The sequence below is a fragment of the Apteryx mantelli genome, chromosome 11 (genome assembly GCF_036417845.1).
Source record: "Apteryx mantelli isolate bAptMan1 chromosome 11, bAptMan1.hap1, whole genome shotgun sequence".
NCBI classification, from domain to species: domain Eukaryota; kingdom Metazoa; phylum Chordata; class Aves; order Apterygiformes; family Apterygidae; genus Apteryx; species Apteryx mantelli.
The window spans coordinates 23,182,533-23,196,954 of record NC_089988.1 but is presented as its reverse complement, the minus strand read 5'-3'; the positions used below and the strand labels follow the sequence as shown (position 1 = coordinate 23,196,954).

Genomic DNA, 14,422 nt, shown 5'->3' with positions numbered 1-14,422 from the left:
AGGGCAGACTGAGGTGTGACCAAAGGAAGTATTGCTGAAGAGCAGAGAAGGCATCAAATAGTTTATAATCACCCTCAGGACATTCAGTCCCAACCTTTTCTCTTTCAGAGTAAAATCAGGCTTCATTCTGTAGCCCCTGAACACAATGGAAAGGGTGTTGTTTCTTTTTTTTGGCTTCCCTCCTCATTGGCATCCTCTAGTATTGACCTCTGAAGAATGTCACTGGTAACCATTAGTCAGCTGAACTTTGTACCACTCTTCTCTACCCTTTGAACCAGGTCGCCTCCAGCTATTTTCCCATACCCTCCATTGCTTACTCCTCCATTCCACATCTGCCCAGGCTGGCTACAAAGAGGTTATGGAAGAGCATGGCAAAGGCCTTCCAAAATTCAAGGTCTACAACATGCACTGTCCTCCTCTGTCCACAAATCTTCCAGGAAGATTTGCTTTGCAGGGACTGAGGTGACACTGAGCAGTCTATCATTCCCCAGATCCTCTTTCCTCTCCTTCTTGAAGATGGATTTGCCTTTTTTCCAGTCTTCAGAAACCTCCCCTGATATCCATGACCTTTCAAAGATGATAGCGAGCAGCCTAGCGATGATGTTGGCCAGTGCCCTCAGTAACCCAAGAAATTGCAACTCAGGAGAAGCAAAGGAGTTTTCATCATGAGGGGGGTTCAAATACTGGACCAAGGGCGGCTGTGCCATGTCCATTCCTGGAGATGTTCAAAGCTTACTGGGCCACCGCCCTGAATCCCTCACTCTAACCAGCCCTGCTTTGCATGGGAGGTTGGACTAGAGACCTCTGGAGGTCCCTTCCCACCTGAATAGCTCTGTGACTTCATGAGTGCAAAGACCCCAGCCACAGAGACAGGCTCTGCCTCTCGTGCAGGCTGCCCTCCCAGCAGATGACGGGGGGAGCCCTTTGCCAGCCCCACACTCCCTCATCCCCCTCTACCTCTGCCATGGGACACAGCCCAGGTCTGGACTGGGCCCATCTGAAGTCTCCTCCACCAGCCATTCCCCTGCAGAGGGAAGAAACCCTGATGTTCACAGCATGGAGCTGATGTCAAAGCAGCAGCTGGAGCCTGACTGGTCCCATGGCCTTGTCTCTCCTGGCCCAGCTGTGGAGGCATGAGCAGAGCTGCTCCCCCTGCCCCACTGCCCCCCATGGTCTCCATCCCCTCCATGCCCCATCCCAGCCCTGGCACTAGCTGGCTGCCCCGGCCTGGGGCATCTCCATTCCCCAAAAGGGGGAAGAAGCATGGGGGGAGCGGGCTGGGGGAGCGGGCTGTGGGCAGCGATGGCCCTGCCAGGCTGGGAGCTGTGGGGAGAGGCCAGACCCACTGCCTGGCAGGGGCTGGAGCCCCAGCATAGGGGGAGGTGGGGAGGGCTGTGGGCTGGGCAGCAACTGGGGGGCTGTGCCAGCTCTTGCTGCACCACCGGTCCCTGCGGTGTGCAGAGAGGGGATGGGAGATGGGGCAGCACGGGGGTGGCAGCAGGTTGGCAAGGCAGGGGCTGGGGGAAGTGGGGGCTGCAGCAAGGGGGTGTGGTCTGTGTTTCTGCAGCATGATAGCTGTCGCGTTGACCTTGCATGCAAAAGTCCTGCACTGACCCCAGGCAGAAACAGGCCATTTCCCTGGTGCCCGTGCCACCCTCCCAGCAGGACGGGGACATAGGAGGAGGGCGCTCTGCTTGTCCTGGTTCTCAGGCCAGGTCCAGGAGGCTGGCCCAGCTTCGCCTGAGGGACCTCTTGGTCCTCAGCTCTGCTGTGGCAAGGCTGGAGCAGAGACATGGGCTCATGGGGCCAGGCTGGGAGAGCTCTCCTGGGAGTTTCTCTTTTGCAGTGGAGTGGTGAGGAGTATCAGGGCTCCCATCTGTGCCCCGTCCCAGTGCCTGAACACGGCCTCATGGCCCCTCTGTGCAGGCACCACACAGGGCAGGGTGCATTCAGGGTTGGGGAAACCTCCCCCTGGCATGGTCCCCATGACAGACCTCGGTGACCCATCCCCCCACAGGTCTCCTGCTTTGGCAACCAAGGGCACAGACTGACCTCCTCTCTTCTGTGCCCGGCATGTCTTGGTTCCCCTCCACGAGACCTGGCTATGCACCACAAACCCCTGATGTATGTCCTCTCCCTGCCCGTTCACACAACTGAGCTGACATTGGCGCTTTCCTCTCCCGGGTCCTTTCCAGACCAGTCCAGACCCTCCCCGGCTCTCCCCACCTCCCCTGTCCTCTCCTCAGCCCACCCAGCGGAGCAGCCCAGGCTGGTGGTGGCCCACAGCAGTGCCCGCCACAGGGGGCTGCAGAGCTCTGGGCACTCACTCCACAGCCCCAGACCCTCTGAAGGGCACAGCAGCTCCGGGGATCAGGGAGATGTGTGTCACCTGCCCCATCAGCCTCCAAGCTGGGACTGGCCCCAGTGGCACAAGGAGGCAGAGCACAGTGACACTCTCTGTGCCCCTTCTTCTGGTGTCCAGGAGACTCCCTAGCCCCAGGCTGCCTGCAGCCCCCTGTGCCAGCCCCTCTCTCCAGGACAGCACAAGAGTCCCTGCCCAGGGGTTCCTGTGGCAGCTCCTGCTGCCCCAGGGGCACAGCAGCCTGCCCTTAGTTGACCTGTCTAGAAACAGATTTCTCTCTCTCATTTATTCCTCCTGCTCAGCACACAACTGCTCCTTTTCTCTTCTCCAGGGACGTCCCTGCTCCCCAGAGAGCCTTTCCCCAGGTCAGTGTGTCCATGCTGGCCTGGTTGGCCATCCCTGGACCCCTCCCCTGTGCTCCTCGCATGACCCCGAGCTGGCAGTGCTGCCCTGCAGAGTGATTAGACTGTGGAGCCCCAGAGCCATGCAGTGACTCCACACTGGCCATGGTGGCCAGGGTGGGAAGCAGACCCAGCTGGACAAGCATCATTGCGCCTGACAGCCCCACCAAGGAGTCTGTGGCCATGACTGATGCTCTGAGCAATCACTGGGCATTTCCAATGCCTGAGACTGTGTTCAGGTGTGTCCCAAGATCCAGCCCAAGGCTTTCATTGAACGTGACATGAACAACTCTCCAGGCTCCCTTCCCTGTGCCTGCTGGGTCCACGCTGCCTCTCGTTGGAATGCAGAGCTCTCACTAGCCTGGACATTCATTGCTTTTGCCCTTTACTTTTGGGTGACTCCACCTGATTTTGTGAAGCTCCATTCTCCCCTAGGCGCATGGTGACCTTGGAGATGCCCGGTGCTCTCCTGGGGGCTCCATACTCCCTCTGAGAAGGATGGGCATCACTCTCCAGTCCTGTCATATGGGAGATACCACTTGACCATTAACCACCTCCAGGAGCACTGGGCACCCACAAGTGAGAGCTGAATCCAGCCCTCATTCCCTAACACCTTGAGCCCATCGCCTTAAACCATGGAGAGCCATGGAAGAGTAACAGGCCTTTCAGGCTGAAAGTCCTTGAGCACATTTTTGACTCCAGCTTTGGAAGGAAAGCCCATCCTTCAAGCACTGCACTGAGGAATTCCTCTTTAATTAGAGTGAAGCCAGCTCTGACACAGTGACAGACACATTCACAGCAGGTATCTCAATCAGACAGACTGGGTTCATGCCTCTGGAGAAGTGGGATGAATTCAAACACTTCTGTACAAACATGATTATCACAGAGAGACTGCCCAAAGCACAAGAGTTGTTTGAGATGAATCGGAAATCACTTCTGAAGAGGGATGGGAAGCTTATGGCTGCTCAACTAGTGCCAGTTGAATCAGTTTCCTCAGTGCATCTTTGAGCTCCTTGTTCCTCATGCTGTAGATGAGAGGGTTCACTGTTGGAGGCATCATTGAGTACAGAACAGTCACCACCAGATTCAGAGCTCGGGAGGAGACGGAGGGGGGCTTCATGTAGGCAAACAGGCCGGTGCTGACAAACAGGGAGACCACGGCCAGGTGAGGGATGCACATGGAAAAGGCTTTGTGCCTGCCCTGCTCAGAGGGGATCCTCAGCACAACGGTGAGGATCTGCACGTAGGACAGCACAATGAAAACAAAGCACCCAAAGAATAAACAAAGACTAACCCCAAGAAGCCCAACTTCCCTGAGGTAGGAGTCTGAACAGGAGAGCTTGAGGATCTGGGGGATTTCACAGAAGAACTGGTCCACTGTGTTGCCTTGGCAGAGTGGTATGGAAAATGTGTTCCCAGTGTGCAGGAGAGCATGGAGAAAACCACTGGCCCAGGCAACTGCTGCCATTCTGACACAAGCTCTGCTGCCCATGAGGGTCCCGTAGTGCAAGGGTCTGCAGATGGCAACAAAGCAGTCATAGGCCATGACTGTGAGAAGACAATACTTTCCTCCTACCATGAAGACAAATAGAAAGACTTGTGCAGCACATCCTGAGTAGGAAATGGCCCTGGTGTCCCACAGGGAATTGGTGATGGATTTGGGGACAGTGGTGGAGATGGAGCCAAGGTCGATGAGGGAGAGGTTGAGGAGGAAGAAGTACGGGGAGGGGGGGGAGGCGGTGGTCGCAGGCTACGGCTGTGATGATGAGGCCATTGCCCAGGAAAGAACCCTCTTTCACCATTAGATTGCCACCTGCTATCCATGTCAGCATGTGACCACTTGCAATCAAAGCCTTTGCATATGTAAGGTCCTCGGTAACACGTTTCCCTGTGACAAATCTTCGGTCAGTGCCACAGCTGAGGTGGTGAAGCCAAAATATGTGCAGACATATGCAGCCTGGGGTGCAGCCAGGAGCAGATGGAGATGCACAAGCTGTCAGAGGAGTGCCACATGGTTGGAATAACTGAGATGTGGTGGGATCACTTGCATGACTACAGTCCTTCAATGGCAGGGAACAAGTTCTTCAGGAGAGACCAATGGGGAAGATGAGGAGGGGGATACCCTATGTGAGAAGGGGTAGCTTGGATGTATGGAGCTCTTCCATGGGATGGACAAAAGGAGGCAGCTCTGAGGGGCAGAGGAGCTCAGGAAAGCCAGCACGTAATTAAGGAAAGCACCCGTCAAGCACAGGAAAGCCCCATGCAAACAGTCTGTAAAATTAGTAGGCACCTCTGGACCCCAGCTTGGCTAAATAGGGAGCTCCCACACGAGCTCCAGGGCAATAAGGTACCATACAGAATGGGGAAGAAGGCAGAGGATGCAAATGAGGCATTTAGAAATATTGTCCAGCAAAGTAGGGATGGTGTTAAGGAAGCCAAAGCTCCTTTGTGACAGAGGCACTTGCAGAGGATGTGAAGGACAGGAAGAAGAGCTGCTGCTGCTTCAGTGACAGTAAAAGAATAAACAAGGAAATGTGGGCTCATGGCTGAATGGGGCAGAGATTCTAGTAGAAGCAGATGTAGATATGTGTGAGGAACTCAAGTCCTTCCTGGCTTCAGTCTTCACCAGCAAGGTCTTCTGAGCTGTTGTGCCTAGAGTCAGGACTCCCGAGGAGAAAAGCAACCTGCAGTGCCTAAGTCTTGAGTGAGGAATGACTTGCAAGAACTCAACCCCTACAAGTCTATGGGATTGGATGGCTGGCATCCATGGACATTGAGAGGGCTGGCTGCTGTGACAGCAAGGCTGCTCTCTATCATATTTGAAAGGCTGTGGAGATCAGGGGAGGTTCCAATGAACAGCAGAAGGAATATGTTGTGCCCATCTTCAAAAGCAGCCACAACGACAGCCTGGGGAGCTGCAGGCCATTCAGCCTCACGTTGATGAGGAGTGTGTCATGGAGCTGTACTTGTGGAGGAGAGGAGAGTAGTGGATGTCCAGTAGACATCCAGATGGGCAAAAAGCTGGTTGGATGATTGAGCTCGGAGTGTTTTCATGAATGGGTCATGCTTGACCAGGAAGCCAGGTAAAGGTGGGGTATGCAGGGGTATACCTCACATCCTGTCCTGTTTGAAAGGCTCATCAGTGGGGCAGAACAGCCCGTGCATCAGAACAGGCAGAGACCTGACAAGCAGAGGAGGGACCCCAAGGAGAAGGAGAAGGCCCTGGACCTCACGGGAATGCCATATGAGTGCATGGTGCATGCTCACCACAAATGAGGCCAGCTGCATACAGGGCTGTGTTAACAAGAGCCTGGCCACCCAGGCAAGGGCAGTTCTTATCCCCCTTGACTCAGCACTGGTGCGGCAATGTCTGCAATAGCGTGTCCCAGTGTGGTACGCCCAGTGTTGGAGGAATGGGGAACAACTGGAGAGGGTGCAGAGGAGGTCTGCCCAGATGGGTTTGGGGGCCTGAAGCACATGGCCAGAATGGAGAGGTTGAGGGACCTGGGCTTCTTTAGCCTGCTGAAGTGGAGGCTAAAGCCCATACAATAGTCACCTGTGACTGCTTGTGACAGGGTGGTTTCAGAGATGAGGGAACTTTTCTTGGTAGTGGGAAAAAGCATGAGAAGGGGAAAGAACCACAGACTGCATCTGGAGAGGTTCAGACTGCACTTCAGGTAAAAGGAACGTCACTCGTAGGTAGTGCTGTGGTGCAACTGGACACCCAGAGGAGCTCCGTGATCAGTCCCGGGCTCTGTGTTTCAAGGAGCCACCAACAAGGACGGAAGGATTTCAGTAAAGGTGGGGAGATTGTGCAGTGAGAGCAAGGTGCGGAAGCAGCTTGGGTGTCTACAGGCTGCAGGGAAAGAGGTGCAGGTTTGGGACAGCTTAGGACAGCCTGTGTTGTAGACGACTGAGGGCACTGCCCAGGCTGAAAGCCTCTAAAAGAACGGAGGTCTTTTTCCCTTTCCCTATGGCTGGTGCATCTGCCACCAAGGCCTCTGCTTTTGGATGGCCGAATTTGCACAAATCTCAACATAGTTGTGTTACCATGGTCTTTTAAAGGAGTCCCTAAAACATCTCACTACACATCCTTTTCATTCCCTCCACGGTCAACGAAGTGACTTCATTTTGGGGGACAACAAGGAGGAGTCTGATCTCACCCCAGGCCACTCCCCGTCAGTTCAGACATCTTTGGCTAATCCAGTTCTCCAGACTTCCCTTTCCAGTCTACCAAGGGAAAAAGGTTGTCCAGCCCTTTTCTCCTAGAGGATTTGTGTTGGGAGGGACCACCAGAGTTCTCCAGGACCACGATCTGCTTTAAGCTGGGCTAACTTGACAGATCAGGTTGGTAGGTGCTTTCTCCAGAAGAATTTCTTAAATTCTCCTGTCCCCTGCCCCAGTACTGCTCAACTACCATGGATATTTCTGTATTTTTTTGTTAAACTCTTTTGAAATTTCCCTTACTGCATCTTCTCCTTGTTGTCTCTTGTCCTTTCCTCCCCTTGGACCCCACCCAGACCATCCCACCAGCTTTGACTTAGGACGATCACAGCCTCACCTCCAAGCACAGCCTTGCTCGGATCTCCTGGGACTATGCAGGCAGGCCGTGGTGGCCATCTCCAAGCAGAGCTATGTGCTGCAGATCCCTATGTGGTCTTAGATGAGAACGTATGGAGACATAACATGACCCAGGGCAGAGTCTGTGGGCCGATGCAAGGGCTGAGCCAGGGGCAGCAAGCATGAGAAGAGAAGACCTCCAGCAGCTCCTCTCCACACCTGGGCAGGGAGTGACACACTCGACAGTGCTCATGAGAGAGGATAGTCACACAGGATGGGGGGCATTGTGACCTGCGGTGCTTGGCACCAACCATCTGTGCTGGGTCTGGGAGTCCTGGCAGGTGGTGCTGGTGCCTGTAGCCCTTGAGAAACCGCCAGTCCTACTAGCAGCAGTGAGTCCCCTCCATGACTGTTGGGAGCTTCTGGAGTGTTATGGCTCCCATCAGCACCTCATGCCTTCACTGGACCAGCCCTGCTGCCCTGCATGTGTCCCCACGGCCCAACAGTGCAGGCACAGCACAGGGTTTGTTCTGGGGTGGGGAGACATCCCTCCAGCATGGTCCCCATGACAGCCCTTGGTGCCCTGTCCCCCATGGCCCTCCTGCCTGGCAGCCTCCCACCAGTCCCCAGACTCTGCCCAGTCCTGTTCCTGTCCCCCCAGGGTTAGCAGAAGGCCATGCTCTGGGGTCTGCTGAGGTCTGAGCCCGCAGAGAGGCCAGGCAGGGCTGGCCATTCCCGCCATACAGGTGCTGAGCCCAGCAGGCAGATGGAGCTGGTCACATTCAAAGATCACCCCTCACCAGGACCACAGGGAAAGGCCAGTGCTGGAAAAAGCGGGTATGAGAGGCTGGGTCTGGGAGGACTTTCCTGGGAAAGTTTCTCCTCTCTGTTCATGCAGTGACAAGCGGGGCTGGATCTGTGTTCTGACAGACTCTGTTTGAGGCCCACCGTGGGAGGAGGATAGTCTACATGGCCCCAGGATCTCCTCTGCATGCTCCCTGCCAGCCCTGCAGAGCACCCAGAAGAGGGCTCGTCCTCCCAGGGATTACAGCTGGACATCCAGTCCTCCAGCTGAGTGTGGAGCCCTGTTTGGGGGTAACTTTTGGGGTAACGATCAGCATGCGGAGTGGGGGAGATTGTCTCAAAGAAATGTGCTGGGGACAGGGCGTGACAGAGAGCAGCTTTGGAGGAAGAGTAATCCTTCAAGCACTGCACTGGGTAGAACCTACTTTATTACAGAGATACTGTGATGGAGTCAGCTCTGAACCAGTGCTGGACACAACTTTATATGGGCACCAGGTGAGACAGAGCAGTCTCAGTAAAGGTGGAATGATTCCAACCATTTGTGTAGCAACACAGATAACAAGTACTACTACTAATAGTAATAAAAGTCATAATGAAAATAAAGTTAACAAAAAAAGCTCAGTCTTGGTACAGGACGGAGGGGGAGTCATTTGTGGAGAGCAATGGCAATGTTACCACTGCTGGAAAAGGTCCATGAAATCACTTTCCTCAGGGCATCTTTGAGCTCCTTGTTCCTCATGCTGTAGATGAGGGGGTTCAATGTTGGAGGCACCACCGAGTACAGGACAGCCACCACCATATCCAGAGCTGGGAAGGACAGGGAGGGGTGCTTCAGGTAGGCAAACATGTCAGTGCTGACAAACAGGGAGACAACAACCAGGTGTGGGATGCACGTGGAAAAGGCTTTGTGTCGGCCCTGCTCAGAGGGCATCCTCAGCACAGCAGTGAAGATCTGCACGTAGGACAGCACAATAAAAACGAAACACCCAAAGCCTACACAGGCGCTAACTGCAAGAAGCCCAACTTCCCTGAGGTAGGAGTCTGAGCAGGAGAGCTTGAGGATCTGGGGGATTTCACAGAAGAACTGGTCCACTCTGTTGCCTTGGCAGAGTGGTATTGAAAAGGTGTTAGCAGTGTGCAGCACAGAATAGAGAAAACTAGTGCCCCAGGCAGCTGCTGCCATTTTGACACAAGCTCTGCTGCCCATGAGGGTCTCGTAGTGCAGGGGTTTGCAGATGGCAACGTAGTGGTCATAGGCCATGACTGTGAGTAGAGAATATTCTCCTGCAAACAAGAAGACAAATACAAAGACTTGAACAGCACATCCTGAGTAGGAAATGGCCCTGGTGTCCCACAGGGAATTGGCCATGGATTTGGGGACAATGGTGGAGATGAAGCCAAGGTCGAGGAGGGAGAGGTTGAGGAGGAAGAAGTACATGGGGGTGTGGAGGTGGTGGTCGCAGGCTACGGCTGTGATGATGAGGCCGTTGCCCAGGAGGGCAGCCAGGTAGATGCCCAGGAAGAGCGAGAAGTGCAAGAGCTGCAGCTCCCACGTGTCTGCAAATGCCAGGAGAAGGAACTCGTTGAAGGAGCTGCTGTTGGACATATTGCTATGTCCATTCATGGGGGACTGTGCAAAGAAGAAAAGACATTGAGAAGTTAGCAGAGACTTTTCAAGCAAAGAAACCCCCAAATGTTGCAGTTCTCTCTTTGAGCTAGGGGATGATCACACTCATATGGTGCCCTAGAAGGAAACCAGCCCCTGCTGAGAGCACACGAGTCCAGTTTCAAAGTGCACAGCTCCAAACTTCTCACCCTTCCTCCGGGCACCTGACGGAGCTCTCCACACTCCCCTTCTAGCCAAGGACACACAGGGCTCTTTGCAGATGCCCATTTACAGCCTCCCACCACCATCTCCATACTCTCAGCATCTCTGCACCTTCCTCATGGGGCTCTCAGATATCACAGAGGTGCTATGAGACAGCAGTGCCTTTCTAGAGGGCAGGAGGCAGTCTGCCAGGACACTATAAGGAAACGGTCAAAGGACTGTTAGGACTGGAGATGGGCTCTCCCTAATGGAGAGTCAGCTCATTTCGCAGCCCCACAGACTGCATTTTCTGGAGCTCCACAAGTCAGAAGGGGGCTGGGGCAACCTCATTCCCATGCAGACCCCTCTGCTGCACAACTTGCAGCATCAATGTCTGAACTGCAGCTGAACACCCCCCCGCCCTCCCCCCCCAAAACCAGAGAGCACAGGAACAAGATGAGGAGCAATATGGACAGGAGGGGAAAGAAGGAGCAACACCATGATCCGGGTGCCAAGGGAGGCAAGAAGAGAGAGACAGACGGGAACTCAGGAAAGCCTTCACCTTACCAGCTAGGCATGCCACCTCGCAGACAGTGGCATCGCAGGGCAGTCACTCTCAGAGTAGACATCTCTGGACCCCAGCTTGGCTAAACAGGGAGCTCCCACATGAGCTCCAGGGCAATAAGGCAGCATACAGAAAGGGGAAGAAGGGAAATGCTGCAAAGGAGGAATTTAGAAATATTGTCCAGCAAAGTAGGGATGGTGTTAAGGAAGCCAAAGCTCCTCTGCGATAGAGACACTTGTGGGGATGTGAAGTACAGGAAGAAGAGCTGCTGCTGCTTCAGTAACAGTAAAAGAATAAACAAGAAAATGTGGGTACACGGCTGAATGGGGCAGAGATTCTAGTAGAAGCAGATGTAGATATGTGTGAGGAACTCAAGTCCTTCCTGGCTTCAGTCTTCACCAGCAAGGTCTTCTGAGCTGTTGTGCCTAGAGTCAGGACTCCCGAGGAGAAAAGCAACCTGCAGTGCCTAAGTCTTGAGTGAGGAATGACTTGCAAGAACTCAACCCCTACAAGTCTATGGGATTGGATGGCTGGCATCCATGGACATTGAGAGGGCTGGCTGCTGTGACAGCAAGGCTGCTCTCTATCATATTTGAAAGGCTGTGGAGATCAGGGGAGGTTCCAATGAACAGCAGAAGGAATATGTTGTGCCCATCTTCAAAAGCAGCCACAACGACAGCCTGGGGAGCTGCAGGCCATTCAGCCTCACGTTGATGAGGAGTGTGTCATGGAGCTGTACTTGTGGAGGAGAGGAGAGTAGTGGATGTCCAGTAGACATCCAGATGGGCAAAAAGCTGGTTGGATGATTGAGCTCGGAGTGTTTTCATGAATGGGTCATGCTTGACCAGGAAGCCAGGTAAAGGTGGGGTATGCAGGGGTATACCTCACATCCTGTCCTGTTTGAAAGGCTCATCAGTGGGGCAGAACAGCCCGTGCATCAGAACAGGCAGAGACCTGACAAGCAGAGGAGGGACCCCAAGGAGAAGGAGAAGGCCCTGGACCTCACGGGAATGCCATATGAGTGCATGGTGCATGCTCACCACAAATGAGGCCAGCTGCATACAGGGCTGTGTTAACAAGAGCCTGGCCACCCAGGCAAGGGCAGTTCTTATCCCCCTTGACTCAGCACTGGTGCGGCAATGTCTGCAATAGCGTGTCCCAGTGTGGTACGCCCAGTGTTGGAGGAATGGGGAACAACTGGAGAGGGTGCAGAGGAGGTCTGCCCAGATGGGTTTGGGGGCCTGAAGCACATGGCCAGAATGGAGAGGTTGAGGGACCTGGGCTTCTTTAGCCTGCTGAAGTGGAGGCTAAAGCCCATACAATAGTCACCTGTGACTGCTTGTGACAGGGTGGTTTCAGAGATGAGGGAACTTTTCTTGGTAGTGGGAAAAAGCATGAGAAGGGGAAAGAACCACAGACTGCATCTGGAGAGGTTCAGACTGCACTTCAGGTAAAAGGAACGTCACTCGTAGGTAGTGCTGTGGTGCAACTGGACACCCAGAGGAGCTCCGTGATCAGTCCCGGGCTCTGTGTTTCAAGGAGCCACCAACAAGGACGGAAGGATTTCAGTAAAGGTGGGGAGATTGTGCAGTGAGAGCAAGGTGCGGAAGCAGCTTGGGTGTCTACAGGCTGCAGGGAAAGAGGTGCAGGTTTGGGACAGCTTAGGACAGCCTGTGTTGTAGACGACTGAGGGCACTGCCCAGGCTGAAAGCCTCTAAAAGAACGGAGGTCTTTTTCCCTTTCCCTATGGCTGGTGCATCTGCCACCAAGGCCTCTGCTTTTGGATGGCCGAATTTGCACAAATCTCAACATAGTTGTGTTACCATGGTCTTTTAAAGGAGTCCCTAAAACATCTCACTACACATCCTTTTCATTCCCTCCACGGTCAACGAAGTGACTTCATTTTGGGGGACAACAAGGAGGAGTCTGATCTCACCCCAGGCCACTCCCCGTCAGTTCAGACATCTTTGGCTAATCCAGTTCTCCAGACTTCCCTTTCCAGTCTACCAAGGGAAAAAGGTTGTCCAGCCCTTTTCTCCTAGAGGATTTGTGTTGGGAGGGACCACCAGAGTTCTCCAGGACCACGATCTGCTTTAAGCTGGGCTAACTTGACAGATCAGGTTGGTAGGTGCTTTCTCCAGAAGAATTTCTTAAATTCTCCTGTCCCCTGCCCCAGTACTGCTCAACTACCATGGATATTTCTGTATTTTTTTGTTAAACTCTTTTGAAATTTCCCTTACTGCATCTTCTCCTTGTTGTCTCTTGTCCTTTCCTCCCCTTGGACCCCACCCAGACCATCCCACCAGCTTTGACTTAGGACGATCACAGCCTCACCTCCAAGCACAGCCTTGCTCGGATCTCCTGGGACTATGCAGGCAGGCCGTGGTGGCCATCTCCAAGCAGAGCTATGTGCTGCAGATCCCTATGTGGTCTTAGATGAGAACGTATGGAGACATAACATGACCCAGGGCAGAGTCTGTGGGCCGATGCAAGGGCTGAGCCAGGGGCAGCAAGCATGAGAAGAGAAGACCTCCAGCAGCTCCTCTCCACACCTGGGCAGGGAGTGACACACTCGACAGTGCTCATGAGAGAGGATAGTCACACAGGATGGGGGGCATTGTGACCTGCGGTGCTTGGCACCAACCATCTGTGCTGGGTCTGGGAGTCCTGGCAGGTGGTGCTGGTGCCTGTAGCCCTTGAGAAACCGCCAGTCCTACTAGCAGCAGTGAGTCCCCTCCATGACTGTTGGGAGCTTCTGGAGTGTTATGGCTCCCATCAGCACCTCATGCCTTCACTGGACCAGCCCTGCTGCCCTGCATGTGTCCCCACGGCCCAACAGTGCAGGCACAGCACAGGGTTTGTTCTGGGGTGGGGAGACATCCCTCCAGCATGGTCCCCATGACAGCCCTTGGTGCCCTGTCCCCCATGGCCCTCCTGCCTGGCAGCCTCCCACCAGTCCCCAGACTCTGCCCAGTCCTGTTCCTGTCCCCCCAGGGTTAGCAGAAGGCCATGCTCTGGGGTCTGCTGAGGTCTGAGCCCGCAGAGAGGCCAGGCAGGGCTGGCCATTCCCGCCATACAGGTGCTGAGCCCAGCAGGCAGATGGAGCTGGTCACATTCAAAGATCACCCCTCACCAGGACCACAGGGAAAGGCCAGTGCTGGAAAAAGCGGGTATGAGAGGCTGGGTCTGGGAGGACTTTCCTGGGAAAGTTTCTCCTCTCTGTTCATGCAGTGACAAGCGGGGCTGGATCTGTGTTCTGACAGACTCTGTTTGAGGCCCACCGTGGGAGGAGGATAGTCTACATGGCCCCAGGATCTCCTCTGCATGCTCCCTGCCAGCCCTGCAGAGCACCCAGAAGAGGGCTCGTCCTCCCAGGGATTACAGCTGGACATCCAGTCCTCCAGCTGAGTGTGGAGCCCTGTTTGGGGGTAACTTTTGGGGTAACGATCAGCATGCGGAGTGGGGGAGATTGTCTCAAAGAAATGTGCTGGGGACAGGGCGTGACAGAGAGCAGCTTTGGAGGAAGAGTAATCCTTCAAGCACTGCACTGGGTAGAACCTACTTTATTACAGAGATACTGTGATGGAGTCAGCTCTGAACCAGTGCTGGACACAACTTTATATGGGCACCAGGTGAGACAGAGCAGTCTCAGTAAAGGTGGAATGATTCCAACCATTTGTGTAGCAACACAGATAACAAGTACTACTACTAATAGTAATAAAAGTCATAATGAAAATAAAGTTAACAAAAAAAGCTCAGTCTTGGTACAGGACGGAGGGGGAGTCATTTGTGGAGAGCAATGGCAATGTTACCACTGCTGGAAAAGGTCCATGAAATCACTTTCCTCAGGGCATCTTTGAGCTCCTTGTTCCTCATGCTGTAGATGAGGGGGTTCAATGTTGGAGGCACCACCGAGTACAGGA

The 14,422-nt window shown here is 54.1% G+C and overlaps 1 protein-coding gene across 1 annotated transcript; it reads right to left on the bottom strand.

Moving 5' to 3' along the window:
- Positions 1-8,827: 8,827 nt before the first annotated feature.
- Positions 8,828-9,565, bottom strand: LOC136993072 (olfactory receptor 14J1-like; the record flags this gene model as incomplete). Its single annotated transcript, XM_067303090.1, has 1 exon — positions 8,828-9,565. A coding segment is annotated over exon 1 (738 nt), but the record flags the coding sequence as incomplete, so codon positions are not given.
- Between the last annotated feature and the right edge of the window lie 4,857 nt (positions 9,566-14,422).